This window comes from Mauremys reevesii, linkage group 2 (assembly GCF_016161935.1).
Source record: "Mauremys reevesii isolate NIE-2019 linkage group 2, ASM1616193v1, whole genome shotgun sequence".
Lineage (NCBI taxonomy): Eukaryota > Metazoa > Chordata > Testudines > Geoemydidae > Mauremys > Mauremys reevesii.
In genome coordinates, this window is record NC_052624.1 from 37545045 (window position 1) to 37563316 (window position 18272).

Here is an 18272-nt window from a genome sequence, read left to right on the forward strand (position 1 = left end):
GTCCATGACTCACTGCTGTGCTGCATTTCTGTTGTCTTTACCAAGTGCTCTGTATACCAGAAAAGTGAATTGCCATGTGATGTAGCAACTGCTGCAGTTGCTCAGAAAGACATTTATTATGTCCAACATTTGCAGAAGTGGCCAGTTGTTCTGAGTGCCTAATTTCAGAGATTTTTGGGCCTAATTTTGAGAGTGCTGAGTACCTACAGCTCCAAAAGAAGTCAGTGAGAGTTGTGGATGTGCAACACCTCTGGAAATCAGGCCTCATGGGTCTCAATCTGGGCACCTAGAATCACTGTCACTCTTACATCCTTAATTAATACTTTTTTACTCAGTCACAAATGTTCTGTCTGTTTTCATATCTTTTTCTAATGAAGTGCTTTTGTTCCAGACAGCAAATGGGAAGCATGTGTTAGCCACAATTACTTTTTGGTATTTTAGGAATTTTACATTAAAAAGTTACATTCCTTATGTTTTCTGTGTAGATCAGGGGCGGGCAAATTTTTTGGCCTGAGGGCCGCATCGGGTTTCAGAAATTGTATGGAGGACCAGTTAGGGGAAGCTGTGCCTCTCCAAACAGCCAGGCATGGCCCGGTCCCCACCCCCCATCTGACCCCCCCCGCTTCTTGCCCCCTGATGCCCCCAGCCCTGGGACCCGTGCCCCTGCTCTCTGTCCCCTGACAACTCCCTTCCTTAACTGCCCCCGCCGCCCCATCCAACCCCTCTCATTCCTGACTGCCCCCCCGGGACCCCTGCCCCATCCAACCACCTCTTCTCCCTGACCACCCCCAGACCCTCCACCCCTAACTGTTCCCCCCCACTGCCCCATCCAACCAGCCCCTCTCTTTACTGACTGCCCCACCCCAGGATCCCTACCCCATCCACCCCCACTTCTCCCTGTCCCCTGACAGCCCCGGAACCCCACCCTTGACTGCCCCTGCTGCCGCATCCAATCTCTCCTCTCATTCCTGACGCCCCCTCCCGGCATCCCTGCTCCATCCACCCTCCCTGCTCCTGACCGCCTCCAGAACCCCGCCCCTGACTGCCCCCAGAACCCCCAACCCTTCCTTTCCTTCCTGACTGCCCCCAGATCCCTGCCCCATCCAACCACCCCTTTTCCTGACCGCCCCGGAACCCCGCCCCATTCAACCCCCATTCCCTGCCCCCTGTTCCCCACCCCATCAACGACAGCTCCGGCCCCTGACCACCCCCCCCCAAACTCCCCTGCCCTCTATCCAACCTCCCTCCCCTGCTCCCTGCCCCTTTACCGCGCTGCCTGGAGCACCGGTGGCAGGTTACGCTACAGCCACACCGCCCAGCTGGAGCCAGCCACGCACTGCGCAGCACAGAGCACCAGGTCAGGCCAGGCTCTGCAGCTGCGCTACCCCAGGAGCACGCAGCCCCGCCACCCAGAGCATTGCGTCCGCGGTGCAGTGAGCTAAGGCTGCAGGGAGGGAGCACAGCAGGGGAGGGGAGGGGAGGGGGGCGAGCCTCCCAGGCCAGGAGCTATGGGGCTGGGCAGAACAGTCCCGCAGGCCATAGTTTGCCCACCTCTGGTGTAGATACAAGCTCCAATAACACATGGGAATCTACTAACATGGACCCCTGAGATTTTGCCTGGGTGCAGGTTCCACAGCAGTGGATCACTTTGGGGGATTCAGTCCAAACTTGTGGTGTGATGTGCTAGAATTAGGAAAAGAATATCATATTTGAATGATTGTCAATCCAGTTAGCTTTCTTACTTTGAATAAGAACCTTACAATTAAGGCTGTCAAGTGATTAAAAAAATAATTAATTTAATCACCTGATTAAAAAAATTAATCACGATTATTCACACTGTTAAACAGTCATCTAATACAATTTATTTAAATATTTTGGGATGTTTTCTACATTTTCAAATATATTGATTTCAGTTACAACACAGAATACAAAGCGTACAGTACTCACTTTATATTTATTTTTTATTACAAGTATTGCACTGTAAAAAAACAAAAGAAATAGTATCTTTCAATTCACCTACTACAAGTACTGTCGTGCAATCTGTTTATCATGAAAGTTGAACTTATAAATATAGAGTTATGTAAAAAAAACTGCATTAAAATAATTCTTGTTCAGCCAGTCGCTCAGACAAACAAGTTTGTTTACATTTGCAGGAGATAATGCTGCCTGCTTCTTGTTTACAATGTCACCTGCAAGTGAGAACAGGTGTTCTCATGGCACTGTTGTGGCCAGTGTCACAAGATATTTGCATGCCAGATGCGCTAAAGATTCATATGTCCCTTCATGCTTCAACCACCATTCCAGAGGACATCTGCTCGATAACAATCCAAAGCAGTGTGGACCGACGCATGTTCATTTTTATCATCTGAGTCAGATGCCACCACCAGAAGATTGATTTTCTTTTTTGACGGTTACAGTTCTGTAGTTTCCGCATTGGGGTGTTACTCTTTTAAGATTTCTGAAAGCATGCTCCACATCTCATCCCTGTCAGATTTTGGAAGGCACTTCAGATTCTTAAACCTTGGGTCGACTGTTGTAGCTATCTTTAGAAATCTCACATTCACACTTCTTTGGGTTTTGTCAAATTTGCAGTGAAAGTGTTCTTATAATGAACAACGTGTTGAGTCATCATCCGAGACTGCTATAAGATGAAATAAATGGCAGAATGCGGGTAAAACAGAGAAAGGGACATACAATTCTTCCCCAAGGAGTTCAGTCACAAATTTAATTAATGCATAATTTTTTTAACGAGCGCCATCAGCATGGAAGCATATCCTCTGTAATGGTGGCCGAAGCATGATGGGGCATACAAATCTTTAGCATATCTGGCACGTAAATACCTTGCAGTGCTGTCTACAAAAGTGCCATGCAAGGGCCTGTTCTCACTTTCTGGTGACATTATAAATAAGAGGGTAGCAGCATCTCCTATAAATGTAAATAAACTTGTTTGTCTTAGCAATTGGCTGAACAAGAAGTAGGACTGGGTGGACTTGTAGGCCCTGAAGTTTTACATTGTTTTGTTTTTGAGTGCAGTTATGTAACCAAAAAAATCTATATTTGTAAATTGCACTTTCATGACAAAGAGATTGCACTACAGTACTTGTATGAGGTGAATTGAAAAATATTATTTCTTTTATCAATTTTACAGTGCAAATATTTGTAATAAAAATAATATACACTTTGATTTCAATTACAACACAGAATACAATATATATGAAAATGTAGAAAACACCCAAAATATATAATAAAATTCAATTGGTATTCTATTGTTTAGCAGTGAGATTAAAACTGCAATAAATCATGATTAATTTTTTTGAGTTTATCACGTGAGTTAACTGCAATTAATCAACACTCCTACTTACAATACATTATTACAGAACAACAGGTGAAATAATTTCCATTAGCAATAAGTCAGCTTCCGTTCCAACAGAGCTGAGCTCAGTGAATTTATACAGAAAAGGTTGGTTCTGAGACTACAAATCTTGACAGTCTTTAATTGTGAATGGTTATACAGGCCTTTAAGGAACATGTATTATCTGTATGATCATGGTATGTTATCTTTTGTAGAGTGTTGGTATGTGTATGTATGTATATTACCGTAGCTGACATAATGCATGAAGCATTTTAAGAATGTATAATATTCAATATGAAAGGAACATTTTCAGGAAAGTGCACTAAAAGTAACATGTATTACATTGTGAAATTATATTTCATAAAGCAAATGTGAATTGTCCAGACGCTCTGTAGCAGAAAATTAAAGGTGTGTGCGTCTTTTCTGTATGAACTTTATTTGGACTGAGTGAAGAAGTTTTGTGACAGCTGGTTTGAAGTCTGTGATATCTTAAATGTTAGAACTAGATAGTTTTCCCATAATCTTAGGCTTCATGGCACATGTTTTAGCCAGTTAATTTCATTAAATCATTTATCTTACATAGGTACTGAAATACAGTGCTTTAATTAAATGTCTTAGACATTTAGGAATAGTTTATTTGAATAGGTCATTTAATTATACTTTATCTGTAAGAAAGTATTAGCTGAGTTAGTAAGGCCATCTGTAATGCCTTTTAGTTCACTCATACTGAATTGTTCAGATAAAGACTTTCAAGTGTTGTCTAAATAAGGAAGAAGCCTTGGTAAGGTTAAGCTTAGTGAAGGACACAAGAGAAGCATACACCCTAGACAAGTGGTAGAACATAAACTGTTTGCAGCAGCAGTGGACTTTTTCAATTTTTACCCCATTGTTTTTCAAAAATATTAAAAATAAGAATGCCTGTCCTTCAGGATTTCAGGGAGGATGAAAGTGAGGAAGAGGAAGAAGAAAGGGTGGGTGGCAGTGATAACTTTGAAAAGGTGCTTACTTCTTTTTTCACTGATTTAGTTTAGTGATATTGAAATGCTTTCCCTTTCTTTTATAGGTGTTCCTTAAACCTGTTATTGAGGACAGAAACATGGAACTGGCCAGAAGATGCACTGAAATTATAAGTGATGTAAGTGACTGTAACCATTTGTGTCTGTTAATTAATTGCTTTCTTCTAAAGGTTTTATGTGTATTATTCTTATTTCTTCAGATTTAGAAAATGTAGCTATAGGTGACCATCCTAGGTTCTGGGTGCCTACTCAATAGATTAAAACATACAAAATAATATAAATGGGCTGCCCAAGAATATGTGTATGAGGAAACTCCATTAAAATGTTACAGAATTGCATAAAGGCATTCAATTAACAAATTCCAAATGAGTTGTTAATAGGAATATAATGTATGTCTGCATTTGGCATGAACACCTTGGATCAGATCTGTAGTGGGCATAAATTGGAGTAACTCTGTTGGCTTCACTGAAGTAACATCAGCTTTATGACAGCTGAGGATCTGGCCCCCTGAGTGAATTATGAAAGTGAAGGTTTGAGCTTGAGTTTGTATTTATTGTGGTGCCCCTCCTGGAAACTTGAATCCCAGGAGGAACTTTGCAACTGCGCACTAATTGGGGTTCTGTTTTTGATTAGACATAGAGTGACAGCTCTCCTTCATGGACTAAGCATACATGGTGACTAACAGCATGACAGCCCATTATATGAGCGATGGTGATTTGCCTCTAAAATAATCTTTCCAGCCAACTCTAGGCTTGGACGTTTTGGCAGTTGATTGATTAGTAGAACTGCAAAGTGGGGGCTGGTTCACCTTGTGTTGTAACATGATGTATAAACTTATTGTAGCATTATTATAAAAGATGAATAAGTATGTTGACCTTGTGAGATTAATACATGCAGAAACTAGACTATAGAGGATACAGAAAATTAATTACTGGAGGACATTTATCAGGAAAGAATAGATGGCCGCTAGAAAAATGGTACATCTGGAATGTTTAGGAGCTATCATGCTGGGAAGAGTATGTGGCTTGACAGGGTCAAAACTTCTCTTGTGCCTGAACGCTGGGTGGGAATACTTAAATCTTGGTGTGGGCTGAATATTGGATATAGCCTTAAGAGAGGCCAGTAAGCTGATTACCCAGTAACATCAAAGTATTTTAAGAAGTAGTACCGGCTATTAATATTTTTATCAAAGGTACTGATAGTTATCCATGTGTTTTTGTTTGACAATGTACTGTATATGACAGAATACAAGCCTATGAAGTCAGGTAAAAGCCACAGTGAAAATGATGCATTAGGCTGACCTGAAATCCATGTATTGTTTCCATACTATTTATTTCTAGATATGATTGCTGTCATAAAGGCAAAAAATACCCTGAACAGTGCTGATAAACTATTTGTTTTAATTAGAAAGGAATTATTATTGAAAAGTGTATCATTGGTGATCGTGATGGCTGCTGCTGCTGTTAATCAGTTGATAAATATTGTAGCGGTATCTTTCTTTGATTTTTCTATGAAGGTTTGGGGGCTAAGATGAATAAATGAATTTTAAAATAAGGTTTCAAACCCTCAAAGATGTGGCTTTTGCTGCAAGTGTGTGTTAGATTTTCACTGAGATATGTGAAACTTTCAAAGGATAATGATTCCTGTATGATGATGATATAAGAAGTGCAATGGTCCAGAATCAATATAATTTCAAAAGGAATTCTCCCTATTAATATACGAAAATGGAACCCACATTTTGGGCCTGATCCAGTGCTCACTGAAATCATTGAATGTGTTTTTATTGGCTTTAATGAGTATTGGATCAGATTCAGAGTGAACTTTTTTTAATTCCCCCAAACCTTCACCATAACTGAATTTTCACTATCACTAACAGTACCCAGGGAGAAAATTCCCCTACCACCACACTTCTTCATTCTAGGAATGGTGCCAGAACCTCTTGACCCTTTTTAGTTACAGGGGACACACACAGCTATGAAGGGATTGTCTTCACTCACTTCTGGCAGCACCTGCACAAAGTTTGGGAACAGAGCTCAGTGAATATTCTTGTTTGCTTTTGGATCCAATCATGTTCATAGCTTTTTACATTTGCTCTTTTATAAACATTTGTGCGAAGTACTTTTTGTTTGCATGACTGTTTAGAGAGGAGCTATTATTCATGCAAATATGGAAATGGATTAGTGTATTCATTTGGTAATAAACACAGTTGTACCTGAAAACCTCTCTGTGTGTGCGTATGTATATATATTTCAGACCCAAATGTGCTCATTACCATGTAGAAAGGGAAGGGACTGGAAATGAAGGTAATGTGTATAAGTCCAACATACGTGGGTTTTAATGCCTTTGTGTGGCTTACAGTTTTACCCTAAGGTGACCTTGTGACAGCAGCACGTGACCTTGTGACCACAAGGCTGGGTTATTTCCTCCCCTTCCTTTTAAGGCTGTCAACACAGATACTCTGTCAGAGTGCAATGTCATGATTGTTCATGGCTTGAGATATTGTGATCATATTATGCTCACCCTGCATTTTTTACAATCAGACTTTAAATTGGCACTGTTATTTTTAAAGCCGTTTATGGCATGCAAGCCTTGGGTCTTGTATGAGAGGATATCCATTCTCACGTGCCACTGTTTAACGATCCCACCATTGTAGTCAGCTGATGTTCACTTTGTTTGTGATGATCCCTACGTTGCCCTCCTCTCAAATCCATCCAATTTATTAAATAACAGTTTTCAAGATGCCTTTAATTCTGACTTATGCTGGACTTCCTTTCCAACCCCTTTCTTTTCCACATTTAAATTGGACCCCTTAATTTGTTTTTATTGTTTGTATTTTAAAAGGGAACACGGGTGCTGTTATGGGGAAAGTAGGACGCTGAATACAAATAAAGTTATTAAGCAAATTATCATAGTCTTTTCTGTGGAAGGGAAATAGCTTGCCTCTTGAATCATCATACTGCATTTCATATGTGCACGTTACTAATGTTTTTTTATCACCTGCAGCAAATTCCCTTTAAACATAATGCTACTTATCATCTAATTTGCCACATACTGTAGTCCAAATTGTAGTTCTTTCTGATTCAGCATCTCCTTGCCATCGGCTGGATGTGGTGAAGATTAGATCCTGGCAGGACTTTAATTACTGTTTTTCTCAATTAATAGTGTTTAATGATGGTTAATAAAAATTAATAGAAAATGAATTTGTTGCAGTTCTTTTAACTACAAGAGAATTCTTGGTACTGCACTGAGGTTCTGAGAATTGTCAGTAGACTGGAGATAAAAAATTATTTATTGTTGGTTAAAATGAGAAGAGTAATTATGACCCAGTTAACTATTGTTTCAAGCTGTTTTTCTCAGTATTGGATAGAAAATGTGGATGTATGATAAACTGTCTTAATTAAATTCTCATTGAATATCTCATTTGTCAAATGTTTCAGAGTTTGACTTTTCATTTTAAGATTTATATCTAGTTTGAAACAAATTGTTCAGGATATAATCTGTTGTTGGTAAAAACTAATACTAACCAATGGATACCAGTGTGTCCTGAGCCAGTTTCTGCCCTCAGTTACACATGTGCAAGTCTACTGACCATATCCATATAACTTCAGTAGAGCTGCATTGGTATAGCTGACTGAATTGGATCTGGCAGAATTTGGTCCTTTGACTCTTCTTTTGCAATTGTAGCCCTCACCTACTCAGTGTAGCTTTCTGTTCCCCTCTAGAGGGATCTGCATCACATAAACATTCAAGAGGCTGCTAGAGCCTTTCATCTAACAGATGGGACCTTTAGCTCAGCTGCTCAGACATAAGCTTTTTGATTCAGAAGTCCTGGGTTTGATTGCTTCTGCTGCTGATCCACCCATGAGCATTGTGTATCAAATAGTGGCCCCTACCACATTTTAAGCTAAATGGATCTCTGCAGCTTGGGATAAGTTTCCATGCCCAGGGACAGTGCATAGCTCATCCTTACTAAGTTTGGTAGTCTGTATTTCTCTAGTGACTAAGCCACACATAAAGATTAACGAGCCTAATCTGGTTTTGCCTAAGGAATCCACCATGAGGCATCACATTATAATGGAATTTCAAACATTGGTTTCTACATTTAGGGACAGATTTTCAAAGTTGGATGCAGACACACCCACTTGCATCTAACTGAAGGCACAAATACCAAATGTATGGGTACAAATGGCTATATAGGTTCCCAAGTGGCTATATATATGTGCAAATACTCTGTATATTTGTGCATGGTTTTAGATACATAGAGATGTATTTGCAGAACTGTTGTGCCTAAATGTGAAAACTTGGCATTTAAACTTTGTATTTTTTAAATGGAAGCAATTTTAAATACAATATGACGTCATTAAGGGCCCAATCCAGCTCTCGTTTAAATCAATGTAAAGACTCACATTAACCCCAGTGGAAATTGGCTCAAGCCCTAAATTGTGATATTTAAGGTCATGCTCTCCCATAAGAGGCTGATTTATCCAAAAAGGGGCCTTAAAATTCAATATATCTTTGCCAACATCTGAACAAAAATAATTCACTGTGAATTTGGAAAAAAAAAAGTGTACCTGTATATTTACCTAACTGATGGCTGCATATGCAGCTTAATGTTAAAAAATTTAAGTATATTTTTATCGTATTTGAAAAAAATTCACAGGAACAATAACTTTCACTTTATTGATGGTTTCCTGTTCTGAACACAGTAAAACTCTTTTATTTTACACAGTATATCATACATACTTCCATAGCTTATACTAGTAGGCTGTTTTTAGATTCTTGAAGTGTGAAAGTTACATTTGTGTGTGTGCGTGTCTGTGTGTACACACATATGTAGTGGAGATGCAAAAACTGATACTTTTTAATGTTTTCTTTCAATATAGTACTAGAGCAAAACTCAAATTCCATAGCAAGTAATACATTTTCTGCTATTAACTTCAATAGTAGAAGAATAGAAAACTATTGTAAATATTACTGCTGAAATCTTTGTTCCCCATTTGTTGTAAAACAGAACTGTGGTATTTTTAATATCTTGTGAAATAAGAGTCAAAGAGACATAACGCCAAATGCAGAACTGGTTTAAAGAAAAGAATTTCCACAGAAGTTAGTGGAATTATGACCAATTATATTAAGGTGAGGTTGTCCCAATGAGTTTATAATTATTAGTCAAAATTGTATAAGTATAAAGGACACAAAAGGTATATTTTTCGTCTGAGATTTTCAAAGAAGCCAAAAAAGTTAGACAGCCAACTCTCATTGCAGTTCAATGGGATTTGGGAGCCTAAGTCCCAAAGGAAGGATTTTTCATAATCAGATCTTGTAAGGTCTAAGAGATCCAGTTATCCTTGCATAATATTTTGTAATGAATAGGAGGTCACTTGCAGGCAAAAATTCACACTTGGCCAAATTAATATTTTACTCATCCAAATTTTAAATCCCAAATTTGAGTAAGAATATAAGCTTCTATGCTCATTTCTTCCAGTCATTGCTTGTATTCACCATATATCCACACCATTTATGCTTCAGAAACTTCTTGCTTACTTCATACAGTGAATATATATTTCAAGTGAAGAAATGTCACTACAGTGTTCCGTATGTCCTTTTTCATCTTCCAATTGCCTGATGCCAATTGATGCAAAAATATCTGTAGCAGAACAGAACATCTAGGATCAAAATCTAATGTGAAGATTCTTTCTTATGTCCTATCATAATTACCCACTGAAATCTTGCAGTCACAATCAGCACATTCTGATTGGGGCTTCTAGGAGCTGCCAAAATAAAACTAAACAATGAGAAATAACTGTGCTGGTATTGCTGCTTTTCAGTTATTTAGGGGGCAGGAGGTCTAGGGTGCTATGACTTGGGGAGGGGTCACTGATTTGGTTGTTTTTCTAAGCAAAAAAGATTGAGACATTTTAAGAATCTTATGTTTTTGTTTTTTTATATAATTAAACTATATATATTGACCTTCTCAATCTTGCATATTGCATACACATACTTTCTAATAGGCACATTTAAAAACACAAACAAAAGTCAGTGACCAAATCAGCATAAAAAACCTCTCAGTTTCATTTGGTGTTCCATGACTGTGTGTATAGAATCATAGAGCTGGAAGGGATCTCGAGAGGTCATCTAGTCCAGACCCCTGCACTCAAGGCAGGACTAAGTATTATCTAGGCCATCCCTGACATGTGTTTGTCCAACCTGCTCTTAAAAATCCCCAATGATGGAGATTCCACAACCTCCCTAGGCAATTTATTCCAGTACTTAACTTCCTAACTGTCAGAGTGGTTTTTCTTAATGTCCAACCTAAACCACTCTTGCTGCAATATAAGCCCATTGCTTCTTGTCCTATCCTCAGAGGTTAAGAACAACAATTTTTCTCCCTCCTCCTTTTAACAGCCTTTTATGTACTTGAAAACTGTAATGTCCCCTCTCAGTCTTCTCTTCTCCAGATTAAACAAACCCAATTTTTTAAATCTTCCCACATAGGTCATGTTTTCTAACACCTTTAATCATTTTTGTTGCTCTTCTCTGGACTTTCTCCAATTTGTCCACATCTTTCCTAAAATGTGCTGCCCAGAACTGGCCACAATATTCCAATTGAGGCATAATCAGCGTGGAGTAGAGCGGAAGAATTACTTTTCGTGTCTTGCTTACAATACTCCTGCTAGTACATTCCAGAATGATGTTTGCTTTTTTTGCAACAGCGTTACACTGTTGACTCATATTTAGCTTGTGATCCACTATGACCCCCCGATCCCTTTCCACAGTACTCCTTCCTAGGCAGTCATTTCCCATTTTGTATGTGTGGAACTGATTGTTCCTTCCTAAATGGAGTATAGTACTTTGCATTTGTCCTTATTGAATTTCATCCTGTTTACTTCAGACCATTTCTCCAGTTTGTCCAGATCATTTTGAATTTTAATCCTATCCTCCAAAGCACTTGCAACCCCTCCCAGCTTGGTGTTTCATCAAGGAGTAAATATGATTGGTACTGAGATACAGAGCCCTTCACTGGTTTGAATATGGTCCAGCTGAGAAATGACCAAAGATATTTACCATCTCACAGTTATATGGTTGCCTGTCTGAAATGAATTTGGTGTTGTCCAGCCCACTTCTTGGTGGACAGTACCTACATCATGCAAAACAACATTGCAACTAGCATCTTTTTTGGCTGTCTTCAGAAAGGTCAAGAATTGATTCTGCCTGGAGACTAAATTACACTCATAGAAATGACTCTTCCAGGTCACCTATGAGGAACATTGTCTTAGAATGTGCAATATTCATCAAAGATTGTATGAGAAAGGAAATCAGACTGGATATTTTTGCAGCCCAGCATCTCCCACAATTATGTTATATATGGGCTGCTTCCTTCCACGCTACAGTTTCTGGAAGCAGTTCAAAGCTGTAGCACAGCAAAAGTTGGACATGCCTCTTTATCCTGCTTGCTGCCAGATCTTCTGCCTCTGTAGCAGCAGCCATGCAGCAATTGGTTTGCTCCCATCCTTTTCTTTGCCTCTATTTTCTAACCATTTTGGGGCAGTATCAAGCTTTTTTTTTTTTTTGTTCTAAGCCTCCATCCTGGTTCAGGGTTTGTACAGAATCCTGGCCACAGAGACTTGGTGCTTTTGCTGCAGTGCCTCCTTGCTGAGCTCCTCTGTCCCCTTATAGGCATGGCAGAGCAGCTGCACAAGCACTGGACAAGGTCCAAAAGATGCTTCCTATGTGAGGGAGCATTTCCAAGCTTGCTAGAGAGTGAATTATGCCCAGCGTGCTCCCAATCAGCTGACCATAGCACTCTTAGGACCTGGATCTCTGAGTCGGGACAGGCATGATGGGGTCCCCACCCTTACAAGTAGCTGTGACTCCACCACAGAAAAACCAAACCAGGAGAGACAAAGCAGAATAGGGAGAGACTCTAAGGAGAAGGAGGACTTAATTTGAACACCCTAGGGGGTAAATCCTGGGTCAACACAGGACCTCAAAGGTTAGATTCCTGTGGGGCTACTGGTCCCTATCCTCCAACCCTCAAATGAGTCTTGAGAGAGTGAGAGAGAAAGTCCATGAGAGTTTTGCCTTTGCCTTCACTGGGGCCAGGATGTCGTCATTTTATCTGAGGGCCTGATCCTGCGTTTCTGATTCAGGCAAAACTACCATTGAAAGTTATTTTGTTTTATTTATTGTTTCTTATTGACTAGGGTACATCTTTTAAAAATCCAAATACATCAAGTCAATGGGAGTTTTGCCTGAATGAAGACTGCAGGATTAGTCCTTAAATTTGTCCAAATAGCAACTGAATATGACCAAAATTAAATATCTTGGATATTTTGAGGGTTTTTTAATACCATAGGTTTCCTACCCATGACTAATTGTGACATTTAAAAAAAAACAGTAATTTTGAGGTAGCATTGTCTCCCCAAACCCTTAAACCAGGAAAATAAAATACGCTTCTTGTGGCCTCAGTGGCTGAAATCTTGATAACATTCAGGCAGTGAGTTTTGTTGTTGGTTTTTTTTTTATGATGATGATGATGAACATTTTATACTTTGATAGAGAAATTAAAATCAAGCTTTTTAAATGGAAACACTGCCACAGACTTAAAGGGGCGACCTCAAGTACTGTTTACCCTCCATTGTTTGCATCACCTTAGCCTGAAAATGCATGTTTCTGACTACAGATTTTGTCCTTCCCCATTTGCCAAACATGGATTCCCCCCCCCTTTCAATTTTAATGGAGCTTGAAATTAACGTAGCTTTATTTTTTTTGGTAGTTTCCTTGTTCGCCCCAATCGATATTGCCTGTACAGCTGTGGGGACCTTTTACCTATTGCAGAGCCAGTGGCGAGAGCACAAGGGCAAACTCCCCTTCTTTGGTTATGTAGGGTCAGTTGGTTGATTTCTCCCTGATCCCCATTATGTTCAGGAGAAATAGGTTACAAGAAAATGTAATGGTGGCTGCTGAATTTTTAAAATGTTGCAGAAATGCCAGACTTTGAAAATGATGTCCCTCGATGGTAGTTTTGTTCAGTTACAATCAATGCATGAAGTTTACCCCAAGGGCCAAACCCTACTTGCTTAAGCAGTCCCATTGATTTCAAGCAGGATTGCATATGGACAGATAAAGGAGAAGATAAACATCCAGATAATAAAATGTGGCCAAAGGCAGTTTAACACGATAAAGGGAAAGGTGGAGAAGTGGAATTAATTTCTGACATGCAGCAGTTGGTTTTTGGAGTACAATCTGGAAGCGCATTCAGAGTGAGGCGATTGGGGCACCCTTTGAAATTATAAATAACATAAAAGAATGCAGAAATCTCTTCCACCTCAGAACTGGAGTAGGGAGTTTCCCCGATGTATCTTAGTAAAACCAAATTAAATAAAAATATTTGTGGGGGGTGGGATAGCTCAGTGGTTTGAGCATTGGCCTGCTAAACCCAGGGTTGTGAGTTCAATCTTTGAGGGGGCCATTTGGGGATTGGTCCTGCTTTGGGCAGGGGGTTGGACTAGATGATCTCCTGAGGTCCCTTCCAACCCTAATAATCTATGATTCTATGAGAGTGTGAAGACGAGCAGGACTCATAGCCACTCCCTCTGATTGAATGTGAGTCAGGGAACTGTGTTAATGTGATCCCATCCCCCAGGGATCTCAGCTATTCAGGACTTCCTCCAAGAGGGTGTGAATAAAGACTGTTGAATTTGACCCAAGACAGACCTTCAGCCCAGCTCCATAGCATACCAGATCTCAGCCATTAATAGTCTTTTGTTTGCAGGATCCTCTTGCTGTCTGGAAGAGTAGTCCAAGTATCCAGGTTCATCAGAGCAGTCTGACAGGTCAGACCAATTTTCCCTAAATGGAACCTGCCATTGGTGTTCACAGTCTTAACAGCTCACCCTTTCAAACCTCTGACTTCAACGTTGGCATTCTATCTCTCCATCAAGGCCTGTTTTCTGCCTGCCATTATGCCTGTTAGACGAGTGTCAGATCTGTCAGCCTTACTGTGCATTCCATGATGACAAAGTGGTACTGAGAACTCTGCAATCATTTCTTTTAAAAGATTTCTTTTAAAAGGGAACTCTTCTTTCTATGCCTTTTAGGAGATTATTCTTCCCTCATTCTGTCCCAGGCCACAACATCTGACTGACAAGCACACTGCAGACATCAGAAGAGCACTGAAGATTTAGACTAAGCATAAATCTGTTTACACTAAGTGATAGAATCCGCCAGAAGGTCAGGTGCACTGTTTGCCTCCTTCCATTCAAAGTGTCAAGGACGCAGAGCTTCCAAGTTATCCACTGCTAGATGGATCAGACAGACATTGTGCAGGCCTACAAGGCATCAGGCATCTCTGTTCCAGAAGGAAGCAAGGCAAACTTCACAAGATCTATAGCAGCTTCATGGGTCGAATAAGCATATGATTTCACCACTGAAATATGTAGATTAGCCACATGGGCATCAGTTAACACCTTTATCAGATGCTATAACATAGAATTTCTGCCTTCTGCAGAGGCCTCCTTCAGCAGGAAGGTGCTGCAGGAGGTGACCCAGTAATAACATTGCCTTTTGAACAAACTTCATGGGGGGAATTTCTTTTCTCTCTCATTCTATTGTACTTTCTCCTTATCCTTCCCTACTTCTGTTTCATTGCTCAAACCTTCCCACATGTAACAGAATGGTGGGTGATGCTGGGCTGTGTCATGGTGTCTGGAGTGGCTCACGACTGTGAGTGCCTATCTCAGGGAAGACTGTCAAAAACAGGGCAGACGCCCCAAACTGATGGTGTGTTCTGTAATGAGAATTTACCAAGCCAGTTACAAATGTGAACTCCTAGATCGCTGTAACAGTCTTACCATGGAGTCACAGATAGTCCCCTTAGACTCCAGTCTATCTTGCCACACAGACAAACTGGTTTAAGTTATAAATGGTCACTTGTCTTACACCAAAAATCACATCACATTCAGGTTGCTTCTAGTTCCAAGAGACCAGTAATTTACCCCAGATCAATTGGTAGCCTAGATCTTATACCAGAGACAGCAACTGTAGCCAATCCTGTAATAAACTATCTAAAGGTTTATTATTTAGGAAAAAATAAGTAAGAGAGTTGTTTACAGGTTAAAGCAAGCAAATATATACACACGTGGGAGTTACCATCTAACTCCTAAGAGGGACAGAGTTGTAGTGATCTGTCAAGTCAAAGTGTCTGTCAGGGAAAAACCCAGAAGGGGATCTCTGGCTTCAGTTTAGAATCTCTGGCCCTGTCAGAGTTCAAACAGCCAAAAAGATGGAAAATTTTCCTGTGACTTGTTTGATTTCCTTCATTCAGCTTCCAAGTTCACAGGATGAGCTTCCTTGCACACAGCATATTCCGTGTGCGATAGGGCCATTAACCAATCCTTTTTATTTCTGTATTTCTTGATGGCCCATCTGACTTTGATAGTCCTTCTGGATAGGCATAGGATGATGCCAATGCCTGAGTTCACAAGTTCAGAGCAAACATTTTCAAAGTTATAAAGCAAAACTTTATTCTTAGCACGGAATACCGACATTACAAGTGAGATTAATGCATGCAGTGATTTACAAACATTTCATACAGTCTAAATACTAAATACATTCTTAAAAGACTGTTTCTCAAATAGCCAAAAGACTACTTATTTTGAGCAAAACTAACACACAAGTGAACTGGTCTGGTCTCCAGCTATGAGTTTGTTAGTCTTTAGCAAATGTCTGCAGTCTTGGCAAGAGCTGGCATCTGTCCTGCCAGTGTCACAGACTACATCATTGAATATTTCTTACCTGAAAATGTCCTTTCTGCTAGAAGCAGTTTCACCCTTCCTAATGGCTCATTAGCCAAGGGATCAGCTTTTTAGTTGGACAATTACTGTGCAGACAGTTCCCTGCTGTACATAGTTAATGAGTTAGCATTTGATGATGATGTTAATATCTGTACACGAGTTATAGAATGACTCATGTGGTGGCAAGCGGGAGAAGGAGACATGGCCAGCACATACTGTGCAACAGTTTTGAACTGCCTCTGGAAATTGCAGAGTGAAGGGGAGCAGATATAAGAGAATTGTGGGAGATGCTACTAAAAGAAATTATGGGGTAAGAAAATTTTCATTTTCTATTGCTCAGGCTGTGTTGCTTCTGTCAGCAAGTTGTCAGTGCATAAATGCAAGGTGCTACAGTGCAGAATGTGAAAATGAGGTTAGAAAGATGAGAACAGATGATGAACAGAAGAGCTTAAGTCTAAATAATTTACTTTACATTGAACCATATTGATACCAATATGGAAAGAAACTTCAAGCAGTTAAGGTTGCTTAAGGGGAATACCTACCCACACACTTCTTTAAAAACAAGGAAAGTTCAGTTAAGCTATCCTTCTTTAAATGTACCTTAATCCTTACACTACATTCACCATCTTCACTAACATATTCTGTCCCATTCACCGCCAGCATATTCAGTAACACCATACACATTCCTTGCAATCACACTGTAACACAAAACATTAACTCAGATCACAGCAACAATAACATAAATATTCATTAGTCATCTATATCCCGATAAAGCCTATGATGTGGTGGTTTCTCACAGGAAAGTATGAGTTGAGACTTTATTTTTGTTGGGTTTCTAAAATAACTACTTTAGGGAAAGAGGATCCATTGCTTTGTTTTGTCACCCTCCACCCTACCTTCGTATCAAAAATGATCTCCTATGTGTGTGGAAAAGACTTTAGGAATGAGCTTATGAATTTTTTTTTCTGCCTTCAAGAAGAGTCTGAGACCTGCACTACACAGCTATCTAGAAGACCTTGACTTCAAATGCTAGAGACTTTGGGGACAACATTTTGAAACCTGCCCCATAGAATTTATTCATGGATCTTGAATACATAAAAACTGTAATTGCATGTGCTGTGGGAAAATGAAGATTTTGTATTTGCAAGATTTGTGTATAGAAATTTAGAGCCTGTTTTTAATAATTTTGATGTGAAATCAGGGAGATAAAACTCTATCTTCAATACCCCCTTTCTTTAAAGATACTACAGGAATTGCAAGTAGTGGGTGACAATACACTGTAGGTATAACAAATAACCCTGTGTCATGTCATAGCAAAGATTTTGTGATTTATTTTTTTTACATCATCTAGGTGCTGAAGTTGGAGTTTCTGTTATAACTTGATCTTCTTGCTGTTGTAGGTCTCCTCTATTTCACATTACCCAAGTGTTTTTTCTCTGTGGCTTACTTTGTTACATGATGTGGTGTTTACAATCCACTTGGCACAGTATTTTAGAGTTCTGTCTGAATGAGTAGAATAAATCTAAAAAGGTAACCTTTGTCTGTTTCTATTTTTAGGGTCAATTTAAATTAATTTTTTCTCTTTGTAGATCCACTATAAAGAAGAGTATGAAAAATCTAAAGGCAAGTTCACATTTGTATCTGACACCCCTCAGTTAAAACATGTGAAAAATATGAGTGCTTTTATTTCTGAGGTAAGATATAAAAGATTGCAGAATATTCTTCTGTACTTGGTTACCAAGAAAAAAGCCCATTAAGCTGAATATTGTGATTCTTGAGGGGGCGGATTGGGGAGTCTATTTATATCAAATAGCAAGAGAATCCACAAGTTTTAGTGGATTATAGCAGTGTCACTACTGTATGCAGTTTAAGTGTGTAATGGTAATTTAGAATTGTATAATACCTTTCTTCTAGGACCCCACATCATTTGACAAACATTAAATGTAAATAGTTCTGTGAGAGTAGATATTATCCCCTGTGAGCTGATGGACCTGCTCATTAGCCTGGGACAATCAACCAACCATGCTTGGTTCTGTTTATGGCCTTACCCCGGGGCTCTGTTTATTCTCCAACTCAAAACAAAAAGAAATATAGAACAATTAGAAAAGCAGT

At 39.5% G+C, this 18272-nt stretch overlaps 1 protein-coding gene across 10 annotated transcripts in view; it reads left to right on the forward strand.

Annotated features, from left to right (window-relative positions):
- NEBL (nebulette) overlaps positions 1-18272 on the forward strand; it is a 410603-nt gene that overhangs the window by 290989 nt on the left and 101342 nt on the right. For 5 of the 10 annotated variants that reach the window (XM_039523591.1, XM_039523595.1, XM_039523597.1 and 2 more), the window contains exons 1-3: positions 4153-4323; positions 4416-4487; positions 17750-17854. The exons of 2 other annotated variants lie outside the window; for them this stretch is intronic. In XM_039523591.1, coding sequence (XP_039379525.1) covers positions 4267-4323; positions 4416-4487; positions 17750-17854 — 234 coding nt within the window. In that variant the 5' untranslated portion in view covers positions 4153-4266. Of the gene's footprint in view, positions 1-4151; positions 4324-4415; positions 4488-17749; positions 17855-18272 lie in introns of those variants that run through there. 3 more of the 10 variants (XM_039523598.1, XM_039523592.1, XM_039523593.1) reach the window with 3 other exon arrangements.